At 39.6% G+C, this 25,564-nt stretch overlaps 2 protein-coding genes and 1 long non-coding RNA gene across 3 annotated transcripts in view; all 3 read left to right on the forward strand.

The window, feature by feature from the left end:
- LOC135701904 (inositol-pentakisphosphate 2-kinase-like) overlaps nt 1-25,564 on the forward strand; it is a 422,782-nt gene that overhangs the window by 22,252 nt on the left and 374,966 nt on the right. The window lies entirely within an intron of this gene.
- On the forward strand, nt 5,940-8,149 carry Tob (Transducer of ERBB2). The gene has a single exon (XM_065222846.1). It carries the CDS (start codon nt 6,801-6,803, stop codon nt 7,611-7,613), a length of 813 nt encoding a protein of 270 aa, XP_065078918.1. The 5' UTR covers nt 5,940-6,800; the 3' UTR covers nt 7,614-8,149.
- On the forward strand, nt 14,609-25,202 carry LOC135701901 (uncharacterized). Its single transcript, XR_010517674.1, has 2 exons — nt 14,609-22,858; nt 22,907-25,202. It is a non-coding gene; the product is annotated as an uncharacterized LOC135701901 (long non-coding RNA).

Consider the following 25,564-nt stretch of genomic DNA (forward strand, 5'->3'; position numbering starts at 1 on the left):
GACATGTAGGAGCAAAACGTATGCGAAAGAGAGTTGGATCTCTTTTTACATGGAAAAATATGAGACGAGACATTGAAGATTATGTAAGAAAATGTGATTCGTGTCAGAAAAACAAAATTTGCAAATCCAACAAAATTCCAATGAAAATTACTACAACAGCTACAGAGCCGTTTAAAAAATTATTTATGGATATCGTTGTTTTACCCGAATCGGAATGGGGTAATAAATACGGATTAGTCGTTCAAGATGACTTAACCAGATATTTAATTGTCGCATGTATGGAAAATCAGGAAGCACAAACAGTAGCAAGAACTTTTGTCGAAAATGTGATCTGTAAATTCGGGTTTCCAAAAGAAATAGTGACCGATCAAGGTGCGAACTTCATGAGTAACCTCATGAAAAACATATGTAAAATTTTGAAAATTAAAAAAATCAACACAAGTGCATACCATCCACAGGCTAATTTAGTGGAACGTTCAAACAGAGAGTTGAAAACCTATTTACGACAATTTATTGGAGGGAATCAAAGAACATGGGACCAATTGATACCATACTTCAAGTTTGAATACAATACAACGATTAACTCTTCAACAAATTACACCCCATTTGAGTTATTATATGGACGAAAGGCAAAAATTCCCACATCCATTTATAAAAAAGGTAATTCCACAATGGACTATCATGATTACGTTGGTGAAATGAAGAGTATTTTGAGCAACATTCATTATAACGCAAGAGAAAACTTGAAAATATCAAAAGAAAAGCAGAAGGTTCAATATGACAAAAATTCAAATCAATGGCAACCAATGTGGGGAGATTTAGTTTTAGTGCAATCAAACCCTATGGGGGTAGGACAAAAATTGCAGAGTATGTGGCGTGGCCCATACACAGTAATAGAAATTCCTAGTGAACAAACCGTGGTAATACAGAATGGGAAGAAATTAGAAAAAATCCACGTCAATCGTATAAAGCGATACAATGATTAATCATAAAGTACACGGAACAAATTCGTCAGTACAGATAAAGATTCTTATAATCAAAATAAGTATTTATTAATCGATTATTATGTGCATAATATTTATATTATAATTAAGAATAGAGAGACACACATATTAAAAAAAAAAACAATTAAAATTTGGAGAAACATGGGAGATGGCTATGAAAATGGAAAGAATAGTGCGAGCAAATAATAAAAATATTAGTGAAGTGAAAAAAAAGGTGATAAACTGTAGCTAATGTATAAGAGACATACATGGAATGTTTGTGAGAGAGTGCGTTAGACAAGGGAAGACGTTCCCGGAACGAATGATGTATATGGTGATGATTAAATTGAATAGTAATATAAATAAATAATAAGAATAAAAATCGAATGGATATTATTGACTAAATGATAATGACCCCGGGGTATGTAGATATAAAATTAAGTATTGTTATTTGAAAATGAATTTATGGAATAACCAGAATGATAAGAGACAATTGAAAATTGTAAAGAAAAAGTATATATTAAATTTCAATTGGGATTAATAAGGAATTAAACAAAATGTTCAAAACATGCACATATGGAGATGGAAACATAAAAGCGAAGCTTCAGATAAATTTCCAAGAAAATGAAAACAAAGGTAAAATCATATATAGTTAATAATAGTAAACAGTATTTTCTAATATAATTAGTGATGAAAACATTTCAAAGAGATACAAAAAATTTCGACCGATATGTAATGCATGCAGTAATTGAATGATTCAGCTAATAAAACAAATGTATTCATCAAAAAAGAGCAAAATATTTTGCAGTACGATTTTGAATGGATCGAAGAGCTAAGGATTGACATTACAGCACACAATATGGATTAAATTACTGAAAAACAGTTACAGATTTAAACAATAATTTCATTAAAAAAAATTAACACGTTGAAAAATAATACTTATGACAATGATAAAAAAAAAACGGTGAAAAACAAGATCATAGTGGACAAGAATATTGTACCTAAGCGCTTTGGACTAACTGTGTACTAGAATCTCACAGCGAGATTGAATACAAAACAATTTTGAACGGAAAATACCGTCAAAACACAGCATTAAAATACTTTAAATGATACCAGAGTCGTGAATGATGTTATGGTTGACAATTTATTAAAGGCCGTTTTATTTTTTACAGACCGTTACAGATGTGGAGATGAACAATTGGACAATGGCATTTGGAATCAAGAATGCCCGAGAATTTATGAATGAGTCTAACTGAAATTTAAGTTTACTTACAGATACCCACCGTTTCCTCTCAATTAGCGAAGACGAGCACTTGCAGCAATTTGGCCACTTACAAGACATTAATTGAATTGACTAAATAAAAACATAAACGTATGGCCAGAGGAACCTGGAACCGAGCATAAATGAATCGAATTACAGATACGTGCCGTTTTAAACCTCATTAGGAGAAAGAGAGTACTTGCTGCAATTTCATGACGTAGCCATCCAGATGCTTTGATTAATTGGTGAGTTACAACTACAAACAAAAATAGTTAAACAAAGTTAAGAGTAAAACAAGAAGTGTAATATCGACAATCAGATAAGAATGTTCAGTTAAAGTAATTAATTCTGAATTTGTAGATGAAAATATGAAATTGAAAAAAATAAGAGCAGCAAGCAACTAATGAAGAATATTATTAATCATATCATGTCAATGATATCAAAGTATGTAAACCAAGTAAAAAAAAATAATTATAGTTGATTCAAAAGATGAGTAGAAAATAATTTGAATATACCAAAGTTATAGTTTAATGAATGTTTTAGAGTGAAATTGATAAAAAAAATTATCTAAAAGAAAATTATTGGTGATACAGTGAGAAAGGGAAAATCGATTTTTGATGTACCAGGTGGCGAATCTCAGAGACGGTCAACAGTGAAGGAAGAGTCACATTCACAATGGCTAGATGACAATCGAAAGACAAATCATGCGGAAGATTGAAGATTGACGGTGTTGGGTAGGATCATCGGAAAAGTATAAGGAACAGGAAGATGGAATCGAGTGGTTTATCGAGGATAACAGAATTGATCAACACATTATACTGTATAGATGAGCAATCTTTGGCATAAGCTCATCACACAGCATCTAAAAAGAGAAACTACTTCAGCAACGGTTTCGCAAACATCATCATAAAACTACAGAACATACAACGTAACGTTTGATATGACATCATTAAACATCAAACTAAAAAAATGGCAATGAAGCACAATCAAGTACACAACTAACGCATGGTATGGCACAAACAATAAATTGACTAGCTGCATATATAAACACAGATAGAAAACAGTCGTGGATAAAATCCAAAACAAGTTTACATCTTATAACGAAAATCATCGAAGATGTGGAATCATACTACACCATAGAGAAAGTTGAAGTTCTAATAAGCACTAAAAAAGTTTCCAACAGAAACATACATAATGACGAGATGCGATCAGTACAAGACATAGATATGAAAGACGATGAAGAGTAACCTGAATGCGGCAAACAACGAATCATAGATGGCGGGTAATGGCAGATACACCCACACCTGATATTTGATATCAACCAAATGACGAGTCAGGAACAGCTTTCAATCGCATGGATGAACGAGCAGAAATGAAGGAGCTTTTACGAAAGGTACAATTGAGGATCACCCTATGGTTAGGAGAAATATGGCAACAAGAAAGCACGAAATTTTCAAATGGAAGATTACCAACTCAAGCTTATTGATAATAATTTTTGAAAAATGATTCTCAAGCTCAGTAAGTAAGGGGGGATGCAACAACCCCAAATTCTAACATCACTCCTTATAGTGAAGTATTCGTAATAGTTCTATAGAATGTTAACATTAAATATCAATTGCAACAAGAATGGTATAACTCAACTAAACGCATAATTAACGTAAGTCAGTTAGGCAAATTTTCATATCAGCAAAACGCGTGATAAAACTTGTTAACACAGATGATTTAGCCAAATGACAAAATTTAGTTTAAGTATGAACGACTGAATATGTTTATCAATAGTACAAAGTAGGGTCTTAAGAAAGGCACAGTAGGAGTAAGAACAATAGTAAGAAGATCCAGTAAACAAAATTAGCAAATATAGAATAGATACCAGCGCATATCCTTGAGAAGAATCTCTTCGATATTATTCTCAAGCTGGTTAAGTAAGAGGGGATGCAAAGGCCTCAAAATCCAATATCAATCTGAGTAAGAAATTAACCAGTAATAGACCCCCATACGGTAGTAGAAAATACACAACTTAACAGCAGCAGTGACAATGTTGCACATTTCCAGGGTCAGTTGTTTATAAACAGTTGCTACCGCGTCGTCAGCGATGCGCGCTGGCTTAACTAGGTGCTTCGAGAAAGGTCAAAGTAAACATTGGTGAGTAAGCATCATACATAGCCGTTCCTACCGCGAGGAGCATTAATTCTTGTTAAAAAAACAGACACCGACTTTCCAAGAGAAAAACTATCTGTCTCGCTTTATATGTACATACTGGAGAAAAACTATTGTGTAGAGTTTAAGTAACAAATTCATGTATAAAAGGTTTCGAATAATAAAGAATCGGGGCAGTTGTTCTGATGAGTTTATTATCCGAGGTTTGCTAGGTGCGGACGAGCACAGTTCCAACCTCAGGATAACTGATTCATCAAAGAGCTTTTTCCATACAGTAGAAATGGAATTAAACTGTCTTTCATTTTACGGAGAAAGAAAGACCACGCGAGTTGTTGCTCAACGTTGGGCACTTCAACACAGGAGTGAAACATGGATGCGCAACGGAGTTTGGGCGCTTCACAGGGACCACCCTAACCTGCTTGTTTGAAAAAAATCATAACTCGTGAACCATAAGAGATGGAAATTTGGTGTCTTCTGCAAAGTTGCTGCAAATTTATTGTTTGGCAACTTTGTAGAAAACTACATTGGTCTATCTCAAACAATAAAAAAGTTTGCATTTTCAATTCACCAATTTTATGGACCACCCTAATTTCACTAACATGAAAAGATCGGTTAAAAAATATGAAGAAACTTTCCCGAAGACACCATATGCCTAAAATCAACGGTTTTAGCGCAAACATTTTTGTCTTCCTAAATACGGCTTTGGGACCATTGTGCATTGGTATCAGCGAACATGTGAGCAATGTATCATTCAAATCGGAGGGGGTCGAAACAAAATTGACATTGAAGGAAATGCTCCCAGGGAAGTCGAGAAAATGTTCCGGCCGGATTGGGAATCCAACCCCCGTCGACTTTGTAATATGGGAATCAACAATGACTGTTTTCCAGCGAAATAACAACTTAACTGTCCCACGACGCTTTTTGGTCGTATCATGTGGTGAACGCGCTTTCACTGACGTGCTTTTATGTGTACAACGCAATTCCCACCACTTGGTCTTTATCACAAATAACGCTTGTTTATTTGCTAGCCACTTTCATCCGCAAAAAAAAAAAATGCGATAAGATAAGTGCAAGCAGCACCGAGGCACATTGTCCTTATCACTGTCGTATGAGACGCGTTTATCTCCCGACGAAAGGGAGAACGGAAATGTGGTCTCAGTGCCTTATCTCTCTAGGCCAACGTGGTGTTTTCAGTTTTCAGTGTGGGATTAATTTACAATCGGTGATCGATTCGATAAATGTGTACGGTACTCCATTTTCGGTTACCAGCTGGGCTGCAATAGGCAATCCCTCGCATTACCCTCGGTCGCGTGGTAACTGGTCTAGACCAGCTGAGCTCTCTCTCTCTCTCTTCCGCTGCTGCAAATGTAGCGGTATCTCTTTCGCTCGCTGGTCGGGTTGTGTGTGTTTGCGTGCAAGGTACGCGTACGTGCCTCTGGGTTTCGTGTACGGATGGGTAATACAAGCAAATGGGAGCTGGATTGCACGAACACTGCTGCGCGGTGTACGATTTTCGAGACTCATCGCCGAGGTTACCGTGCAGCTAGCCACGGTTTCTACTTTTATTCGAAGTTGAACCTCAGCGAAGTGATGAGCCGATGAAAGCGAGCGAACCGAGTGACCGCACGTATAATCGAGTGTAGCGAGAGAGCGAGAGACTGTGTTTTGCAACTGAGGGTATAATAGCGATCAAGAGAAGAAGGACAAGTGTGTGAAACCAGCCATCTTGGAAAAAAGCTGAAATTCGATTTTCGGTTCGCGAATTTCCTAGTTTGTGCGCAACTTTGTGATCCTTTTGTCGGTGAAAACGAAACCAGTTGTGATTTGGAAGTAATTTAAGGTTCTAATTTAAGTTTGAAATCTGTGCCGTATCTTGGAAGGCGATTCCCCAACGACGACCAACAACCCAACAAAAGTGTGCTGTGTTAGAGCCCCATTTCGAAGCCCGAGCAGGAAAAGAAGACGAAGAAGAAGAGTTCACCATATTTGAAGTGTTTTCGCTGCCAGTAAAGAAGAAAACGAAGCAGCAGCAGTAGCAGCAGTTGGTGAAAAAGTGCAAAATTTAGAAATTCACTAACGGTGGCGAGTTTTTTTTTCGTACGAGTTTCTTGGTTGCTACTGGCAGCAATTGCAGCAAAAGTGAGAAACTTGAACCGAAATTTTACTGGCATTGCAAAGTAGTGCGTCGTAAGTGTAAGGGCAAAGAAGTGGAAGCTTAAGAAGAAGAAGGAAAAGATAACGAAGCAGCAGAGAAAAGTCGTATCAAGTAGTGTGGTGGCTGCTGAGTGGCACCTTTTACTGAACGAGTCTGTTCAAAGTTTGATGTTGAATCGTTTTGAAACGGCGCATTTGCACACAGTGGAGCACAGATTCCGTTCGTACAAACGAATCCCGAGAAAATGAGAATAGAAGTAAATTCGGCTGCGGATTTTCTGATGAATTTGCTGCGAGTGAAAAAAGCAAATCAGCTATCCGAGAGCCAACTGCAGCATTTCAAGGGATCGCTCGAGCTGACTCTGACGCGTCATTTCGCACGTCATTGGTATCCTGATGTTCCTAACAAGGGTTCCGGCTTCCGCTGTCTGCGGATCAACGGGAAGATGGATCCGATCATCGAGAAGGCGGGTCACGCAGTGGGTCTGAATGCGATTGCACTTCGAAAGATGCTACCCCTGGAGCTGACGGTCTGGATCGATCCGGACGAGGTTTCGTACCGTATTGGCGAGAACGGTACCATCTGTGTGCTGTACGATCAACACCTGAGCCGTGCCAGTCCCTCGTCGGATCTCGATTCGACGGGTAGCAGTAGCTGTGATGAATTCATTATGGAACGGGTCGGCCGAGTGGATCTGTCGACGTCGTCCGATAGTGGAACTAGTGTTATGGTAGATTTTATGGATGTCAATCCATCGAATTCGCTTGGAGGAACGCAGAGCAAGCACAACAAGTACAACAACAATCATCATCATAATAATCATCATTACGTGAAGCGTCATAACAATAGCGTCAGCTCGTCGTCTAGTGGACAGACTAGTCCACCCCTTAGTCCACCATACAACGGCTACAACAATAGCAACAACTTCAACAACAACCGATATCAGCATAATAATCAACATAACAACAACTTCTACTCGCCATCCGTTCATCAGCAGCAACAATATTTCCCCTGGGACAACCAGTTTGTCAACAACAAAGTTCGTACGCAGTGTTAAGTTCAAATACGACAGCACCGGTCGGTCCCATTCACTCTCCTTCGTTTTTAATAAAAAAAATATGGTTAAATTAACCACCAAAAACTATTCATATCAAACATCGTACATCTATGCGCTACGTGTGCTAGCTCTCAATCTGGTGGGCTTAGCAGAGCGAGGCGCAGGAGAGTGAATGTGCCGACCCAAACTCCATCTTCACGGGCAGCAACACTTCGAGGGACAGAGCGAGTGGACGAGCGATAGAGAGAGAGAGAAAGAGAGTGACATCTGTGGAGTGCGAGATTTTTTCTATCAGTGAGGACAACTTCTGAATACGGTTAGAACATCAACCCAATCCAACTCAGCCAGGTAAAGTCATCAATCACATGGATCGGTCGACACTCTCTTTAACGAGTACTGTAGTAGGTTAAGTCCAGAAACGGGAAAGCATTTGAAGAAAAACCACACATAATTGTAACATCTCCCAATTTTGAGTGAAGAAACCCCGGTTAGATAGAAAGTGTTGCTGACTTATAACAAACAAAAAAAAATACAAACCAACATTTAAAGAATACTATAAACTGAAAAAAAAACAATCATAATACCCGGCAAAACAAAACAAAAACCGCATGGAACTGAACAAGGCAAAACGAATAAATGGAAAACTGAAACAGGAATCTATATGTATAATTATGGTAGAAATATAGCTTTAAAGCTGCGAGCGAGTTTGTTGTACCGTCAGGGAGAGAACCCCATCCGGGCGCAGAGTCGGCAAGAGCCAGGAAGAGGAGGGTCATTCTGAACTGTCCCTCACATCCCCCGTCGTCGATGGGGGCGAGAGATAGGGCAAAAAGACAGTCCCCACCCGTGCGCTTCCCGATCTGCACCCCTCCCCTCCCTGCATTACCGCCGCGAAGAATATAGAGCCGGACGAATGATGGAATCAAGAAGCTTCTGAAGCCGAGGCTAAATTTAATATCATCAACAACCGTAGTGTGAAAAGGTCATCTGCGCGTATAGAGGAGGAATCGAAATGCATTAGTAGATCGAGGTAGACGACGACAAAGTTCGAGGGATAGGATATTTTAGGAAAACAACCCCCGCCCCCTATTTGCCAAATGCCAAAAAAAAAAAAAACAATCGAAACAACAGCACAAAATGGTCGTGGTTGCCGCTGACGCTCGGGGGTGTTTCTGGGCTGTGGTTACTCAGGCATTTTGTAGGCTGTGGATTAGCGACGACGAGTATGATGATTGCATTTAAGCCTATAGAGACAGACACACATAGAGAGAGAGAGAGAGAGTAATCGCTACTAAAATCCGCTAAATGTCTTCGGCTTCTTTGCTTCGGCCTTACGCGTCCTGGCGAAAGCAGTGTGGTCAAGTCTGTGGATTTTGAGATTTAATACGGATCTACGGGATTTTTCAGATTTTTTTTAAAAGTGCAGATTTTTTTGTACGTTGCTTTTTCAAAAATGGTTTTTCGATTAAGCAATAGTTAATACAGTGTAAACAAATTTACCTATCCACGGATCGCTCTTCATTGAAAAGTCAACAGCACTGGCCCAAAGCGCAGCAAAGCGTTGCCGTATTTCCTTCGCTTATGCAACGGAAATTGCTTCCCTTGTTCGTTTTGGGTCGATTTTTTGTCCCCTTTCGATCGTAACAAAATTTCCTGCCTACTTACCTTTCCAAAAGCAAAAAAACTTTGATCACCTGTTGTTCCTGTTTTTTTTTTTGTTTACTTGAAAACGGTTTTCCGATTAAAGTCGAAGCAAAGAAGTTCAAGCGGCGACAAAGGAAAAGCGTAGCGAGGCACCAGAGACACCTTTCGAGCGGATGCGACGTATAGTGAGTAAGTGGCAGGGAAAAAAGGTCATCCATTGAAGGAGAGGATGATAGCCAAAGTAAGAGAGAGAGAGAGAGATAGAGGGGAAAAAGGGAAACGAAGTAGCGTAAAGGATCGAAAACCATAAATTTTAATATCTGAAATGTGTTTCGAAACTCGTCCCTGGTCGAACGATACGGGCCGTCGCCGTAGAGAGCTCACGATAATGATCGCCTCCATCAGGCAAAAAAAAATCGGATAGATACACAAAGTTGCTGTTCATCGTCGTAACAAAAAAAAACTAGTTTCTTTGAGTTTTCTCTGCGTTGGTATTGGTGAGCGCGTACCCCGTCCGTCTGCTGTAGTGAGCTTCGCTTTGTGGTGGTATTCGTGCATTTGTACGCCGTCTTCGTCATCGCTACCAACCGAGCAAGATATATGTAGACGTGAGCAAAATAAAGAAGACGAAACTCAGCATTTGTTTTTGTCTTTCTTCTTTATCTTGCTCGGTGGTGGCGGAGTTCGTGTTCCGTGGATATACATATTTCTTCTTCTTCGCTTGAACGTGTCTACTACTAAATTATACTGCCTCCACAGCCCCATTCCAGCGCTGATTCGTCTAGGTTTTCGCCATGATTATTGCTCTGGTGGAGACTACGTGATTGACTGCTCGTGTGGAGGTGTTTACTATTAGTAAGATTGTTCCCACCAGATCGGTGTACTACTTATTGCCTATCAAACACCCACACAGACTTAACGTCTCAAGTAGTGCACCGTTTTTTTTTGGCCCGTATCTATCAACTCTTGTGACGCACGGCCACTAGCCAGCTCGCTAGACGACGGGGGTTGTGTAAGCTACGGCTTTGGTAACCACAGGTAACACGGCAACATGGCATGCTACGTTGATGATGATTACCACCAATACAGCAGACGAACGGGTTGCCTCGACCAGCAGCCGTATATAGGCACCTTGAAACGTGGGCTACTACGATCGGTCGGTTGAACGGCGGCGAGGGGAGAACAAGAGAAAGGAAGTCATCTGCACCACACGGCTATGAGTCATCCCTCGGCGCCTACTGACTGTGCAGGATGGCAGGGGGTTTCGAAACACATTTGTCAAACATGGCCCAGGCTTCGGCCGAATCGGGAAAAAATTAAGGAAATGAAAATCATTTAATAATCGTAAACAACACAAAGACCCACCGTCCAACAATAATTACAAAAAAATCCCGTCTAGGGATGTAAGCAAAACATCTAGCAGGAGAGACAGACAGAACGATGCTACACGAGAAGAACCAAGGAAGGCAACCTAACGTGGAACAAATCTTATACATTATATGTATATTCCATAGTTTTTTTTTAACTTGTTGATAATCTCCATTTACATAAAGTGGTTTAGGTTCAACTTCCTGAGTCTTTTTCGAAAATTTGACCAACGCCAACGAAGCCCGGGGCCGCGGGGATTAGAATTGGGCTCCCGAATAGATGCGAGTGTATGAGCGATCGAGCGAGTGCGAATGCGAGAACCGACAAACAACGGAAGAGAACGGTACAAAGTCAAACACTATTGTCAATTTTAATAGCTTTACCCGACCGATGATGATTGGTGGAAGAGAAGGAGAAGAGGCATTTGTAGTCTTCCGCGTTGACGAGCAAAAGTGCATGCGAAAAAAAAATCAACCACATCCAACTAACGAACGATCTCTCTTTGAATGGCAGTGGAGCGATGGGGAGACGAACGGTGTGACGCGACGGGGGGGGGGGGGGGAGGGGGTGGACAGGTAGCGCCAGCGACAGTGTAGCGATCGGGGGAGTACGGAAACTGGGAACTTAAACTACTGTACTACTGTGTGTACAAAGACCGCAACAGTCCGACCGAGCTCAGCTCGCGGCGTGATTGATTTGAATGATATTGAGCTGTAAACGTGATTTCCTAGTTCGGGAGTTGCACTGCCAGTCGGTTGCATTGCGGGAGTTGTCGTTCTGACAGCGCCATTGCGTTGAATGGTTGTAGAAAGTTGCATTCAAATGGCACCGTAAAGTTGTCCCAAAATTGCGCATTTCTTTTATATTTGGCAGCGGAATTGCGGTCATCAAAAGTGCAAATTGTTTTTCAAATTTATCCATTGTTCAATCAGAGGCGGTCGAAAAATTACGAGCACGAATGTGTCCGGATTTACAGGGATACCCTTTAGGCCTCTAAACGGCTTGCTAAAGTTTCTTTGGAAGATAAGCCTACCTTCCTATACGGTACCGAAAAATACTTAATATTGACTATAATGTATGCCATTTTGAGGGAAAGTAGGACTACCTAATCGAAGAGTAAAATTTTACTCAAAAATGAGTAAGAATTATTCATTTGCATGTAAAAGTTACTCAAAAATGGGTTCGAATTTACTCCTTTGAGTAGTCCCAATTTCCCACGAAAATGCATACTGTTTAGTAATTTTTAAGTATTTTGCGATTCCCGTGTGAAATGTAATGTTTTTTAAAAATTTCTTTTGCAAAGCCGTTAAACAACTCAAAATCGAGTAAGATTTCACTTATTATCGTAAAAAGTTTACTTATTCAAAGCTGGCTTTTAATGTTACTCATTTTAGAGTAACGTTCACTCAGTCTTGAGTTACGTTTACTAATTTTTTAGTAAAATTTCAAGTCTTTTCAAAAAAATCAGTGAAGTCCTACTCAATTCGGAGTTCTTTTCGATGACCGTGTAGGCAAACAGAGGCTGTGAAAAAAATACATGCGAAAGTGCACGTAATAACCTAGACACCCTTTAGGTCTCGTCCTCGTGGTTATGGAAAATTCCAATCTAGCACCCTCCAAAAGTGGGATTTCACTTAGTCGCCCTCGTTCGCCTTTTACAAACAAGACGGAAAATTTAAAACTTTGTATGGAAAATCCGATTTGTTTGAGAACGGGAATAATGCCGATTATCACTTATTCAATACACGGTAACCGCAACATACCCAATACTATGACTACAAAGGACTCAATATTGACTACAAAGTATGCATTTTCGAGGGAAACTGGGACTCCCCATTAAATGAGTAAAAAATTTACTCATTGATGAGTATTTGTTAAATCATTTAATCGGTAGTCCCAGTTTCCCTCGTAAATGCTTAGTTTGTACTGGATTTCGATGTTACTCATTTAAGAGTAACGTCCACTCAAATTTGAGCTACGTTTGAGTAACGGTTAGTCGTTTTTGAACCAATCTTCTTTTTACGACAACTGAGTGAAATCTAAAGAGGCTGAATGGGTAAAGACCTCAAAATTGAAATACAGAGCCGTCGTTTGCTCGTTTGGGGCTTTCTCATTGCGGTGCCTTTTAGTTGGGAGAGTTCACTAATTGGGTGACGTTCCAACTAGAAAGCAGCTATCCCGTCAGAAAATGGTGTCAAACTAGTCTAATCTAGAAAAAATGTCATTCCAATCGAGCAGACAACCTGTCAAATTGATGAGATGTCACCTATTTACCCAATTCAGCCTCTTCGGTAAAATCCTCCAAAATTTCGAGTTGCTTCCAACGACCGTGAGTGGGTGTCAAAAAATTACGTGCACAAACTCGAACGTGCCCGCAATGGCCTGGACACCCTTTGGGTCTCACTGTTCGAGCCCGTTTGAACACGAATGAAAACATGTCAGCTCAGGACCAGTTTTCTTCGCTGATCTTTCGTCGCGCTGCGCTTTAATTAACGAGGAAATGTTCAGAAATCGTGCACGGGTGCTTTTCCTTCGATCAGAGCCTTTCCTCGGCACGACCGGAGAGTGAAAACCATCGCCGCCGTTGCCGTCAAATGGCAAACCCATTTCATATTGATTTCTCCGGTTGCTGCTACAGTGCAACAGCAGTGCGTTGCCATATTTGGAACTGACGGCGGAAGTCAAATGATGGGCAGAGGGAGATAGTAGCAGAGGTGAAATCAATGTGTGCGGTGCGAAACAATAGAAGACTCTCTAGCGCACATCACCGCTCATTGACTCCCGAACAAAGAGAAACGATATCACATAAATTACATCGTTTCTGCTGGCAAATCTCTCTTTTTTCTCCGCCGTGCTCGTGTCAGTCAAATAGAACGATCAAGGCACAAATTTGCATTTTACAACTCCCGCATCTCTATTGTGTTTTGCTGTTCAACGTTGAACTTTTAAGTCTCAATGCCTGTCAGTTGCGCTACGCTTAGCCTGGCACGACGACGATGTCATCTCATGGTCAGCGGTACCCAGTAGTGCGTTCGTTCGGAATTTGATGTTTGACGTTTTGCGTACGCAAATGTTTTAGATCCTTGGAAGGTCAAGCATTTCAGTGTCAACATTTCATTAGGGCGAAATTGCTTTTGTAAACAGTAACTTCAACAACTGATTTCAACAACTCCTCCTTCTTCCAACTCGAGTAGCGCCGTTACTTTGTAAGTGTGAGCTTTTATTCGCGAGAAATCGGTGGCAAAACCCGCATAAACGCGAACCATATCTTGACCTTACCGAAAATGGTTTAAAATTGTTTATAATCCTTCCTAAACTTTAACTTAAATGGTTATGGAACTTTACATGAACGTTTGTGTGATAAAGTTTTAACCTTATGTATTATGGTTTTTTGGAAGTGAACCTTACAAATAATGGGTTGTTAAGAACCATTACCATTCAAAATTCTTGTTTTCTCCATACATTTTCGGAAAGAAAACTATATTAGAACCTTTTTACTTATGGTTTGAGAATTTTAATGGTAATGGTTATGTTAGTCAGTAAGGTCCATGGATGGTTTTGTATTGTCGGTCAACTTTACGTGGAATATATCACGAATTGGTAATCATTACTTTACAGGCAACCTATTCGCGATATATTCCACATAAAGTTGATCGATGTTACAAAACCATCCATGGACCTTACTGACTACCATAACCATTACCATTAAAGTTCTCAAACCATAAGTAAAAAGGTTCTAATATAGTTCTCTTTCCGAAAATGTATGGAGAAAACAAAAATTTTAAATGGTAATGGTTCTTAACAACCCATTGTTTGTAAGGTTCACTTCCAAAAAACCATAATACATAAGGTTAAAACTTTATCACACAAACGTTCATGTAAAGTTCCATAACCATTTCAGTTAAAGTTTAGCAAGGATTATAAACAATTTTTAACCATTTTCGGTAAGGTCAAGATATGGTTCGCGTTTATGCGGGAAGCCATGGTTTACAAATGCAATTTCGCCCTTTTGAAATGTCGGCATCGACTTCTTCTTTGAGTGAAATTATTCGCAAATTTTCTCGAGAATATAAACTCATCCCAGCACCACCACGATGATTGTGCAGGGGAAAAGTCCCTCTATTCGATAGACTTTGAATAGCTAGAAATTTGCGCAAGGAGCCATTGTTGACGTTTGCGACAGAGGCCTTTATGAATGCTCAGTATAGAATTGGTCATATTTTAAATTGCTGCTGTTTTCGGCGGTCAGCTAATGAAAACAAAGATGGCGACGATTCGTAACGAGTGGCGGCAGCTGCTACTTTGATGGTGGTGGCGTTGCGTGAGTGCAACTCTGCTCTGTGCTCGTTTGCATTTCATTATTATCGTGTTTACAAACCGTCTTTTTGAGTTATTTTGCTCCGTGCAAAAAAGAAAAATTAAAGCATTTTTCGTTTGCTATTTGCGATGGAAAATTACCAAGATGAGATAAGCCGACCGTCAACTGTGAACGGTTGTCATTCACGTTTTTGTAGTTGCAAAATCCGCAAAAATTCGTGCACGATAACACCGCATGTGAATGATGTGTGTATAGTGTGACGTGTAGTATGTGAGCGGTCTCCGCTTTGAACCGGTTCTGAGTGGGATGTGCGACGACGACGATGTCACATACGTATACGACGTACGGATGTGTGCGAGCGTGACGCGAATCTAGTTAGCCTCGGTTGAAAAATAAAACATTACATCTGTCTGACGTCAGGGATGTTTGTTTCTAGTTAGAACGGGTGTATTTTTCGCTACTATAAGCGGGTGAGAGTAGTGCTGTGAGTGACGCCAATTATTGTTTTCATCCGATCGTTATCGCGCTTGGAAGCGTGAGAACCTTTTGGAATATCCCATTTAATTGGGAATGGACCTCGTGAATCGCGCTACGTACAAGGCGATTGCCACTTTTGCTTTCATCAGACCGGAGCTAATTATCATCGCGCTTCGTAGAAACGTGTAAAATTACACCCGCTCATTAAAGGCGCAGCCATTTTGCATCGCTCGCTCACTTACCGTCTTCGGCGGCCTGCTATGCGAAACCAAGAAGGGAAAGAATACGGCGAAAGGCACACGGTCGATAAATTGCGTCTTTAGAACACGCGAGATGCGCAATAGAATCGAGGGAGAAACGGCCGATGTGCGGATAATCGTCTTAGCCTGGAATGACGTGACAGCGTGTGTAATCTAATCCCGCAAAGTCAGCTCAATGTCAGTCCCCATTCCCAGGGGTGCTGCCCCGTCCCTGTCTGTCGTCGTCGGTCAACCGCTACCACTCTGCTGACGCTCCCTGCCTTCAAAACAAAACACATCAACTTGTATAATATTCTTGAACCTGTGATGACTTTCTTTATTTTTTTTTATTTTTTTATTTTTGTATAAAAATAATATACTAAAAGTAGTCTTATTTTTGTACTTCTTTGTAAATAGAAACAATTTTTTTTTTCGAATTTAAGAAAAGATAGAGAGCTTCAATTGACCCAACTTTGGACGACACTACTTTACTCTGTATACTCACTCACTTTGGCTGTTCTGTTTTTTTTAAGGTAACCGAAATTTGACTCCCGGTGATTTTGATTGAGCTATCTTTTCTTAGCAGAGTGTACATTTAACGATTGCAAAAATAACTTAATGACTGACTTTGTACCGGTTTCCGGTGTGATTGGGTGCGTGGGACCCGATTCGTTTAGTGACTCCGGGCAGGCTGATGATGATGATGATGATGATGATGAATAGCGTGACAATTGTTTCGTTTGTGAATCAAAACAAAGCTCTAGCTAGTAAGGTTTTATAAGTTTATATTAGGTATGTAAATGTTTTGCAAAACAAGAAAATACAAACAAAACTGAGAACAGTGGAAAGACATAAAAACGGAAAACACGCTGAGGAAATGTTATAAAAATCGTTAATTTACTAACGACTGCCATTTTAAGCATAGTGAACACTATTTAGCCTGCCCCAATCGACAAAATAAAAAGGAAGGGAAAATGGGTAAGACTTATACAAAAAAAAAAAAAAACAAGTGAAAGCGTGAATCTTTAATGGAGAGAACGAATTTTAAAACCTACCGTTTTACGTTTTTGTACATATATCGACATTTTTACGAGATCGTAAAATATTTATAACAAAACCACCACCACGACAACAACATCATCCACACTTGACGTTTGACACGGGAGCAGAAACTACTGCTGCTGTCAACCGTGCAATGCCCTTAGCCGGCCCATTTATCGGAAAATTTTCCAAATTTCGACAACTGCAACTCAATAAATAATATTCAACTGTGATTGTGATCAAAACAGAATGATGCACATTCGACGAGCGCACACGCACACAGTCCTTCCGTCCTGCGAAAAAAACGAAAATAATCGGATGAACAAACTTCCACCGTTTCACCGCCGCCGCCGCCATCCTCAATGTGGCTCTGTGTTCGGGTTGAAGGGTTACGTCCTCGGTTGACGTACGCCATTTTGTATGGGTATTTTTTTTCCATTCCAATTTTTGTCGCACACTCAGCAGCAGCAAGCGGACATGTGTCAATTGTTTGCAGACTTCTTCTTTTTTTTCTCTTTCTTCCTTGCAAATCATTTGCAAGTCACTTTTGCTTGCCCTAAACTCGTCGTATCGTGTGCGTGCATGTTGCAAGGCGATGGGTGAAAAAGGGTGATCTAATTCACAAAAAATGTTCGATTTTAATGTTTAATTGTGTGCACACACACACACACACTCACACGCTGCCACCACCCCCCTTCTGATCTGATCGGTCGGCAGGCAGTGTTTAGAAAGCAATCGAAGCGGTCGTCGGTCGTCATGGCAACGTTGCAACAGTCACCGATGCAGCGACCGCAGATTGGCGAAAGTGGCAAACATTTGACACATCTTTCCTCTTCTTCGTGTTTCTGGTTTCCCCCCGTGCGTGCCCAGAGCGTTGTGTGTTCCAGCAGCACCAACCAGCAGTTTTTCCTTGTTTGGACATGTTTGAACGTGTTTTTTTTTTTTTTCGTTCGCCGCTGACTTTTTCGCGAGTGATTACGACTTTCGAGGTGGAGGAAATTGGTGCATCCAAAGTTTTATTTTTTCGTAGGAAAGTGTAAAGTGTGTGCGCTCATTTTTCGTTTGTTCATTTCGAAGGGAAATTTTCGGGGGGGAAAATGCAACAGTTGAAGAAAACCTAGCGAAAGCGAGCTGAACTGTGATTTTTTTTATTGAGTTAAATTTGCGTTAAGAATTATCATTTGCGCTCCATGAAAGGAGAAGTAAATGGAACCCCTAGGGAAACTGGATTTTCCGAACATTCGTTGGGGATTTTTTTTAAAGCCTTCGCTAGCGCGTAGGTGGAACAGAGGTGGACTGACTTTAGTGAAAAAAAAAATCAAATGCTAAAACAACCGAAGGGTGCAAACTAGATCATAGGAATAGGAAAAAAGGGTAGAAGAAAGCAGGCTAATAAAGGGGAGTAGAAGGATTTTTTGGGTAAAATTTGTCTTCTCTTATAAAAGGGGCAGATTCGAGGAGTGCGACGGCGTGAATATTTTCCGGTACCTGGGCAAAGTGCGTGAACGTGATTTAGCTGCTAGTAGATCTCCGCGCCTCTAATGTGATCCGAGCGGCGCGGAGGGGAAGAGAAAACGAGAAAACTAAAATCGTGATATTTGAAAGTCATACTTACTTAGTTTAAGGTCTCCTTCTGTGAAATCCAAACGAAACAGAAACAGCTTATATGTATACAAAACGTTTATCTATCGTATTATGTGGAAACAAGTCAATCATGTTTATTTAACAAACGCCAACCACCACCACCACCATACATAAGAAGAAGAATAGGAAGAGGAAAAAAAGTACTAGCGATAGATAAGTGAGACAATGGATGAACATTTGTTACACGAATGGCAACAGCAACAACCCTGAAAAGTCTGAGAAAGTTTAGTTAGTTTGTTTAATTTTTTTTTATCTTGAGATAAGAACAAGCAGAGAGAGGTTACTTTAGGGAATGGGAGATCAAGATTTGTTGTGATTAATAAAATAACTGAATAGTAGAAAAATGATGACCTACACGAACGCTTAATGAATATATTTGAATGTGATACTATATATTTTTATACATTTGGATACAAATGTAAACAAACGGCTAAGAAACAGGAGAGACATCAGTGCTAAATTTCAAAACACAAAGGTAAAACGCAAACCCAACAAAATCTGTACAATAAAGTTAGCGAGAACTCATATATAGAGATTATATACAAAACAGACACACAAACAACAACAACAACAACAACATACGCTACGGAATCGTGAAACCTGGACTTTACACAAGAGCAAACACAATAACAAGAAAAAATCTAAGTAAACAAAACAACCATTCGGCGAAAGAAATGGATACCAACCTACCTATTGTGATCGTTAATAAGAAAACAAAAACAAATGAAAGAAAGCATAAGAAAAAAATAGAGATATCAGCTACCTTTTTATAATAGCAAAGAGAAAAATCTATTTATAAAAAAATACTATCACATTCATTGATATATTTACCAGTAATCATTTTTTGAATAAGAGAAAAAAACCAAAGCAAGACATAAAAACAAAAAAAAAAAACAATCGAAAACCGAAGCGGTGTCACAGTTTTAGAACTAGAAATTTCTCATTTGTTTTTACCTCCGTACGAATGCGAAATCCGTGTAAGACCAAAGTCGTGATTTTGCAAGCTTCGAACTCCGTCAATTCCCCCGCCCGGAAAGATTGCAACGTCGTCCCCCGCCCCCTTAATTGTGTACGACTGTTGTTTCGCCTTTGTTGAAATGTAGACTTTAATACCTTTCATAAAGTCAGTACCACCAACACTGTTAAGTAGTACTACCCAATTGCACCCACCCTCCATTATTGTTTCCAAGGACGAAGATGGTTTAGAATTGAAGTTTTTTGTGCGTACGTGCTAGTCAAGTTAGGTTTATTTATGAAATTGAATTTCTGCGAGCAGTTATAGTTCCTAAAACGTGTGTGCAAATCGTTCCGGGCTGCTTTCCACCATCTACCAGAAGCACCTTTTGGCACAGAAAACGGTTGCGGGAACTTAAATGTAACCTCTTTCAGTCGCAATCAAGTTGCTGCAACTTAATGTGACGACAGGGTGTTTCTTCGGTTTACCTACTTGAGTTCATTAAAAAAAAAAAACGAGGTGAAAACAAATGACGAAATCAAACTACTTAAGGTAAAGATCAAGATCGTGTGATTGTCGGTGAAAATCTGTAATGTTTGCTCGACTTTTTTTTTTTAGGGTTGAGATAGGAAAAAGTCTATTCACGATCCAAACCGGGAGCCAAAATGGAGCTGAAAATGTCTGAAAATATTGTTTTAAATATTTTTCGATTCCAGAGAGTTTTGCTTTTTTTTTGTAGTGTTTAGTACCAATCAGATTCGATCCGAGCGGAAGAGGGAGTGTATAAGCTTTTATAATATTTAAATACACACACACAAACAAACAGGAGAACACTGACGGTAGGGGTTGGTAAACGAAATCAAAACTATTCGAAAGGAAGACAGCAACAGCAGAAGATTAAGGAAGGCATAGCAAAACATAAGACTTTAAGCAAAACGTACAAATTACTTAGTAACTCGTTTTTATATAGAACAACATATATAAGCAGAGAGGTACTGACCACAACCACACCAAGAGCATCAAATGAAGAATATTATGAAAGTTTAAAGCAACCCGATACCTACTCCCTTAAGATTAAGGAAAGAAAACTCGTCGTTTGATTTCAACGAGTCCGCGATCGAAAGGTTAAGCCTGGTTCACACTTTTCTCCACCGTCGCCGCCTGATGTCTTTCGCTCACGTTTTGCTTTTCTCGCTGAAAAGAAGAAAAAGAAGTGCTAAAACTGTATCGCCACGGACCAGTGCCAGCAGTCCAGCAGTAGTAGGCAGCCTTATATGGGGTGTTGTGGTAGAGTAAAATGCAAAAAAAAAAGCAACGTAAAACGAAGCAGGCTGCGTGGAGTGGATAACCAGTTTGGTTGGTGCGCTGCCGCCGCCTGCTTCGTTCGTACGCTTCGAGAGGGCAAAGAAATCGAGAAGAAGCCCTGAACATAAATAACAAAGAGCAAAACGAAACGAAAATAATAAAAAACTGGATTGGCAACTTTTCGATCAACTTTTACATTATACCTACCGTGCAGCCCCCTGCAGGCACTGCCGCTGCCGCTGGTTTGGGTGGTGGTGAGCGAATGGTGAAACACAAAGAAGAAGCACAGGGCAAACGAGAGCGACACGGTCGACGACGGCGGTGGCGATGAAGAAGGAGGTCAGCTCCAGGTTTTTCGGATAGTTTGATCAGGATACTATTTTAATAACAATCGAGATGAAAGAAGATTAATAGACACGCTCTCACACGCACACACACGCACACGCACGCAGCAAGAACAACAACAACTTTTCTGAAATTGTGTGTGTGTGTGTGAGTGTGTGAATCCTGCGCTGGAGGAATCATCATTCGAGCTTGTAGAAGACGTGTTTTGGATTAGGAATACTCTTTTTCCCGGGGGGAAAAAGAAGAAGGCTAGAAACAGCAGCATTTGTTTTTTCTACATTAGTTTTTAGGTAATTTTCAGATTTTTTGTGTGTTTACACAAAAGCGAAGAGAAGAGGAGCACACACTTAGTTCTCACTTTAGTCATTGAGATGGAACAGACGGAAGGCAAATAAAAACGGTCAAAATACAGACTCCGAATGTACAAATTTTATTGCTATTTTAAAACGAGAACAAAATGAACTTTGAAATGGAATCATGATTCTCATCAAAATTAAGAAAACATTAGAAAAAAAAGAAACACAAACATACATACAAACACACATACACACAAATACGCTGACAAGAAACTGAATACTAATTAAGAGAAACTATGAAAAAAACTGTGATTTAGTGGAGAGAACACGAATATTTATATTACAACTGAGCGAGAAAACAAACATGAAAGCGAAAAAAAAAAATCATTGCTATTGGTTTTTTTTTAAAAAGAGCAGAACTTATTTTATTAAGCAGCAACAAATAAGTCAGAACAAGCAGACAAGCAGAGTAACTAAGAAAACAGCTAAACACAACATTTACAAACTGTGAACACGTAACTTTTAAGGGAGATGCTAAATAAACGGCAAGCGTAAATCGAAACAAACAAGAAATACAAATCACTGTGTAAATATTATAATCGAGGCAAAAATGTTATATATGTATAGAGATCTAGAAACAAATGCAAGCCTCTCCCTCCAGCAGCGCCGTGAACAACCACCCTGGAAGGGCACCATTTTGAACTGTGCAACTCTCTTCCTGCTCTGTGTTTGTGAGTTTTGCTTTCGATTTTGCTTTCGCCACACGTGTGTGAACGAACGTATGCGCCCGTGTTCGAGGATGTGTGCGTGTGTTCACGTTTTCGCTGAACCCGCCACCGACGAGTTCGATCGAGTGTTAGTTTTTTCTTCCCTTAGTTGTAGTAGTCTGTAGAGTGTAACTTTTAACCCGTGCGGTTGCGAGAGAGAGAGAGAGAGTTTGGTTAACTAGCTTTTAATGGCCAGCAAAACAGAAAAAAAATATGTATGGATTTGCACAGTTCAATATTGAGGTCCCCTTCCCTCCCTGAGGGGGCGCATCAGGGCCGGAGAGGCAAGGACGTGAACGGTGAAGTTAACGGAAAATTCGATGAAAATGCAGTATTTTTTTGTAACTAAAAACAAGCAAAGAGAAAATGAAAAAAATGAACTGAAAATTGTACAAAAAGAGAATTTTTTTATAAGAAAACAGCACGAGGAGAATGAAAAAAAAAACGTTATGAAAAAAAAAAACAATTGTTGAAGCATTTATATACGTAATGTAAATTTATAGAAACGATCGTTTTTATTATTTAATAACGAAACACATGAATGGTGACATACGATCAGACAGAATGGAAAGCACTGCGGCGAAAGTCGCTCTACCATGCGATCTTTATGTCAAATAAATGCATCAAAATTCGACAAAAATCATTCGAAAACAAAAACCAAGCGAAGGAAAATCCAAGAAGAAAAACTCTGTGTATATGTATAATGTAAATTATTTCGGATAAAGTTCATGCGTAGATTGTTTCATTATTATTTCTTATTTATTTTCTTAATTTCGATGATACCAAATTGCTAATGCATGAAGAGGAAAAAAAACACAATAATTGTAATGCAAATGACTCCTCATGGTGGCGGCACAGTCAGCAGCGGAGGAGAAATGCGATGGATCGTTGCAGGCTGTGGCCGCCATCGCCGCCGCCATATTGAAGATGTTTGCTCGCTCGCTAATGCATACTCAAAATCCGTACTCGATTTATTTACCATTCACACGCGTGTGCAAGCCTCTCGCTGTCCCACTCTGCCGTCCCTCACATCCGCTGCGAGAGTGTCGAACGGATGAACGGGGAAGGGTGGTGGAGCGAGAGGAAGCGCCCGTGCAGTAGCCGAGGGAGGAAACACTTTTGCAAAAAAAAGAAACAATGCAAAATTATCCACATGCATTAATTAACCGAAAAGAGAGGCATCCAGGCATCGTCTTGATATGTAGTGAAACAAAAGAAGGGAAAATATAAAAATAAACAATTGAAGAAATTTTAATACCCGATGCCCTATTGTCTTAGATGTGTCCTACTATTTCTATCGAGCGAAGCGAAGCTAAGAAAATTTATTGGAAGTAATAAAACTGTCAATACACTCTTTTTTCGAAAGCGAGCATAAACAAGAAAAAAAACAAAAATCCGTAAATTCACTTTCACAATAGAAGCAAATGATGATGATGATAAAAAAGAAGAAGCACCCTTACCTAATGCATGTAACTATAGAGGGATAAACAGTAACACATTTTTGCAGCGGAAAACAAAAGAAATGAAAGGAGAAAATCATTGAAATTCAGCAGTTTACAAACCAATCTTAAAATTTACACGTTCCCGCATGTTATAGTAGAGCGTATCATGTAAATGTACATTTGAAACAGAAACGCGTATATTCCGAAATCAATTCAATATTATCTATCCCGGTAAACCAGTACATTTGAATCCAATTTTAATGAAGGTAATTAAACAAAAAAAAAAAACGCCACTTTGGTGCAGAGAAAATATAACACTGTAAATACAAAAACCATCATTGAGAGTAAAAATCAACAATAACCCCCTTAAACCGACGAGCAAGCACACTCATACATACATACACATATTTTAGTAGTGGTTACACAACTCGTAGAGAACGTGTCTTCTTTGCTTTTCTAGAACTTTTGCCCCTTCCCCTTTCTCCCTTCCCCCCTTCCCCCTCACCAAAACGAAATTCGAACCATCGAAAGGCTAATTGAACTTTTCCTTTTTCGAAATTTCTCGATCATTTGTTTGTTCACACACACACACACATACACCCACAAACAACACGGTGACACGGTGGTCGAGAAAGCGGTTAAAAAGCGTAAAAGTATCATCCCTAATTAGTTCACGACATACAATACTTCCCCATCACCCGACGTCACCCGGTTTTATGAAAGTAGAAATACCCCCTATTCAGTGGAACATCATCATGTATTATTCGTGTATTCTGTCGAATGGAGAAAATCTTTCTCCGAAAAGAAGAGAATCCCTTTCGCGCACCCGCCAGTGGACAATTTACTCTGTGTAGAAGAACAACAAGCCCACGTATACGCGAACGCCGCGAGCGGACAATGCATAACTATAACAAAACAATGGTCAAACTTTATTCTGTAGATGTATTTGTAAAAAAAGCAAATGAAATCAGTTCGAATAACACCCTCACACAAACATTTACAGTTGCAGTGTGACAAAACACTTGAGAAACGATGATTCAACTACGATAGGAAAACACACACAGAGAGAGGGAGAGAGAGAGATCATGATGTTAGATTTTGTCCTGGAACTTTTTGAGTTTTTGGGTTTCGTCGAATCCTGTTCTTTTTCTTCTTCTTCTTTTTCGCGGTTGTAGTTCGACACCAGAACCAGAACCCGGACAAACGGATACAAACAAAAACGCGTACGACCGTGTGCCGTACGCGTTTGTACGAACAATCGAAAGCTGACAGAGCATATTTCGTTGTTTTTTCGTCTTTTATTTAATTTCAAATTAAAAAAGATTTTCATTTGTGAGGAAAAAACAAACAATACCTTCTGTGTCGTTCTTACTTTTTTCTTTTATATCATGAAACACAGCGAGAACAAAATATGAAAAGAAGAAAGAGGTAAACAACAAAACAAAAATACACCTAAATTATAAGATTTGCAAACAACAAGTGAAAGTAGATTTTTTAATTTTTCTTTTTTTTTTACTAGGCTTAGTTTTTAATGGTAATACAATGATTACAATGAGAATAAAAAAACACTTCAAACTACATACTGAATATACTATATATAAATATATGAATATATAAATGATATAAAATTAAAATTACTTGTACAGAGATTATTGATAAATGAAAAAGATGAAAAAACATTTGAAAATAATTAAAAGTATATATATTGATAGTAATAAAACAGCAAACATTTGATGAAAAAATTAAAACCTTCGGCTTTTGTTCTGCGCATTAGATATCACAGGTTTTGGAATGTCCTCCCCAAATTATGTCGCTCATTCCTGATTTCTTTGGTTTGTTTTTTTCCGTCGATCTTGTTTTCCGTGCTGAGCACCAATGCTACCGACGTGCCAGGAAGGCAGCTCCCACACCTGGACCCTACCTATCGACCCATCAACTCATGAACCGGGGACCAACGGCTTTACTTCCCATCCGAAGGAAGGCGTGATCAGAGATGTTATGCCTCAGAACATCCCGGCGGCGCCGACTGGGATTGAACCCAGGCCTGCTGGGGTGAGAGGTAATCACGCTTACCACTACACCACCGGCGCCGTTACATTCCTGATTTCGG

Source organism: Ochlerotatus camptorhynchus, unplaced genomic scaffold (genome assembly GCF_037179485.1).
Source record: "Ochlerotatus camptorhynchus isolate MF236.1 unplaced genomic scaffold, CSIRO-AGI_Acam_v1.1 ptg000179l, whole genome shotgun sequence".
Taxonomy (NCBI): domain Eukaryota; kingdom Metazoa; phylum Arthropoda; class Insecta; order Diptera; family Culicidae; genus Ochlerotatus; species Ochlerotatus camptorhynchus.